Raw genomic sequence first — 2,032 nt, 5'->3', positions numbered from 1 at the left:
GGGTCTACCCGAAAGGGAATCCAATGTTTCTTGGTTGTGAATATCTGAATAGGACGAATTGTCCCATAGTTTGCTTCAAAGCGTTGCAATCCATAATTCGAAATCTTGAAAAGCGGGTCAATACATTAGGTGCCACCATTATAGCTAACTCTAGAGGCAATCATGAGCACATAACCTTGACCGACAAGAACCTACAAGTAATAAGAGAATTGGTAACCTCAAAGAACTAACTAACACTTCATATTCAACACACCATCGTCTTCTTTGCACTCAAACCCATAAAATTTTAGATCAAAACCCTAAATGTTATAAATGCAAATTTGAAATTTAAAAAAATAAAATAAGAAGCGAAGTAGTTGAGTGGGTGAGAGTGAGGGTGGGGAGAACGGAGGAAGAGCCGCAGCACCAAACACCACAAGCTTGGCCCCGATTCTATTCTTATTCGGAAGCAGGGAAAAGCTTAGCCCCACTTCCAAACACTCTATAATTCGGTTGCCTAACACAAATTATACCAATAAAAATAATATTCCAGAATCAGATTCCATCCAACACCAAATATGAAAAGAACAGGGAAGAACAGATAATGTTATTTTGTTTTCAAAATTGGTATATAAAAAAAATAATATCTATAACTAATAAGCTGAGATTGGGAAATGGAAGAAAAATGGGTCTCTGGATAAATCATTGCTTTTGATTTTTCATAATCTTGTCGGGTAATTTCTCTTTTTCTCTATGCCTGCCGTGCCAGCACAGTTGAAGTAACAAAAAAGAAAAAAAAAAAAAAAAAAAAAAAAGGGGGGGGCTAAGTCAACGGAGGGGCAAAAATGTCATTTTNAATAACAATAACAACAATAATAAAATATTGAATTATTGATGGGCATCATCATCATCATCGCCACCAGAATCGGCTGCCGGTGATTAGAGGCACAAGGCGGTACATCCAAGATCATCGGCGGCCAAATCAAGAAGTTCGGAGGGTGGAATGTTCAGATCGAAGGGCAGAGGAGGTTTCCGAGGGATCATGGAGGAGGAGGCGATGTCGTCTCCGTCGTCGATGACGGAGGAGGAAGAATCGCAGTCGCTATGACAATCCTCAGGGAGGAGAGGCGGCGTGCGTGGGTAGCGACGAGAGGGAGAAGCGGTTGTAGTAGTAGGAGCAGCAGCAGAAGGAGGGTGGGGCCCACTGAAGGATTCAACGGTAGAGCTCAAACTGCTGGAAGTAGGTCTGTGAGGGTTATTAATCTGAAATCGAGGGTCGAGGAAAGGATCTGGAGCGTTGAGGGGATGAGGGTGCGGGTGAGGGTGAGGATAAGGAGGGTAATCGAAAAACGAGATTGGATTAGCAAGAGGGAAGTTGGTTTTAGCTTTAGGTCCACGGAGGGTTATAGCGGCGTTGTCGTAAGCACGAGCGGCGTCCTCGGCGGAATCGAAGGTTCCTAGCCATACTCTGGTCTTCTTCCAAGGGTCTCTGATCTCCGCTGCGAATCTACCCCATGGCCTCTTTCGAACTCCTCTGTATCTCCTCTCGGATCCGGGAGGTGCTGCCTCACGCGCCGCAGCCGTTGCCGTCGCCGCCCCTCTCCCTCTTCTCATCACTACTACGATTGGTCGTCAAAACGGAAGATCACGGCGGCGGATTGATTGATTGATAGATGAAGGCGGAGAGAGAGGGAGAGAGAGAGAGAGAGAGATTCTTAGTTGTGGGATTGCAGAAATGGCAGACCCCAATTCAATGTTTGTTCGGAGGAGAGAGAGAGAGAGAGAGAGAGAAAGGGTCAGGTCCGTGAGGAGGAAAAACTGGATGCCACCAGCTCCACCTTCTCAGCTTCTTCACCAAAATTAAATTATTCTTTTATTTATTTATTTATTTATTTATTTTATTTTATTTATTTTTCTCTGGCTGTAGTATTATTCCAATTTCCTAATTAATTAATTACTTTTTTTTTTTTTTTTTTTAAAAATTAAAAGTATTATTGAAACATTTGAAGATTAGGTTAATANCCCCGCCATTACTTTTCTTCATAGACCAGTA

The 2,032-nt window shown here is 42.8% G+C and overlaps 1 protein-coding gene across 1 annotated transcript; it reads right to left on the bottom strand.

The window, feature by feature from the left end:
- Window positions 1-841: 841 nt before the first annotated feature.
- Window positions 842-1,824, bottom strand: LOC111810813 (ethylene-responsive transcription factor 3-like). The gene has a single exon (XM_023697617.1). It carries the CDS (start codon window positions 1,591-1,593, stop codon window positions 919-921), a length of 675 nt encoding a protein of 224 aa, XP_023553385.1. The 5' UTR covers window positions 1,594-1,824; the 3' UTR covers window positions 842-918.
- Between the last annotated feature and the right edge of the window lie 208 nt (window positions 1,825-2,032).

This window comes from Cucurbita pepo, chromosome LG14 (assembly GCF_002806865.2).
Source record: "Cucurbita pepo subsp. pepo cultivar mu-cu-16 chromosome LG14, ASM280686v2, whole genome shotgun sequence".
NCBI classification, from domain to species: domain Eukaryota; kingdom Viridiplantae; phylum Streptophyta; class Magnoliopsida; order Cucurbitales; family Cucurbitaceae; genus Cucurbita; species Cucurbita pepo.
The sequence above is the reverse complement of the archived record's forward strand: the minus strand, read 5'-3'. Positions and strand labels throughout refer to the sequence as shown.

Excerpts from the sequence above, each read along its gene's own strand:
- LOC111810813 (XM_023697617.1), bottom strand. The coding sequence starts at position 1,593 with ATGAGAAGAGGGAGAGGGGCGGCGACGGCAACGGCTGCGGCGCGTGAG.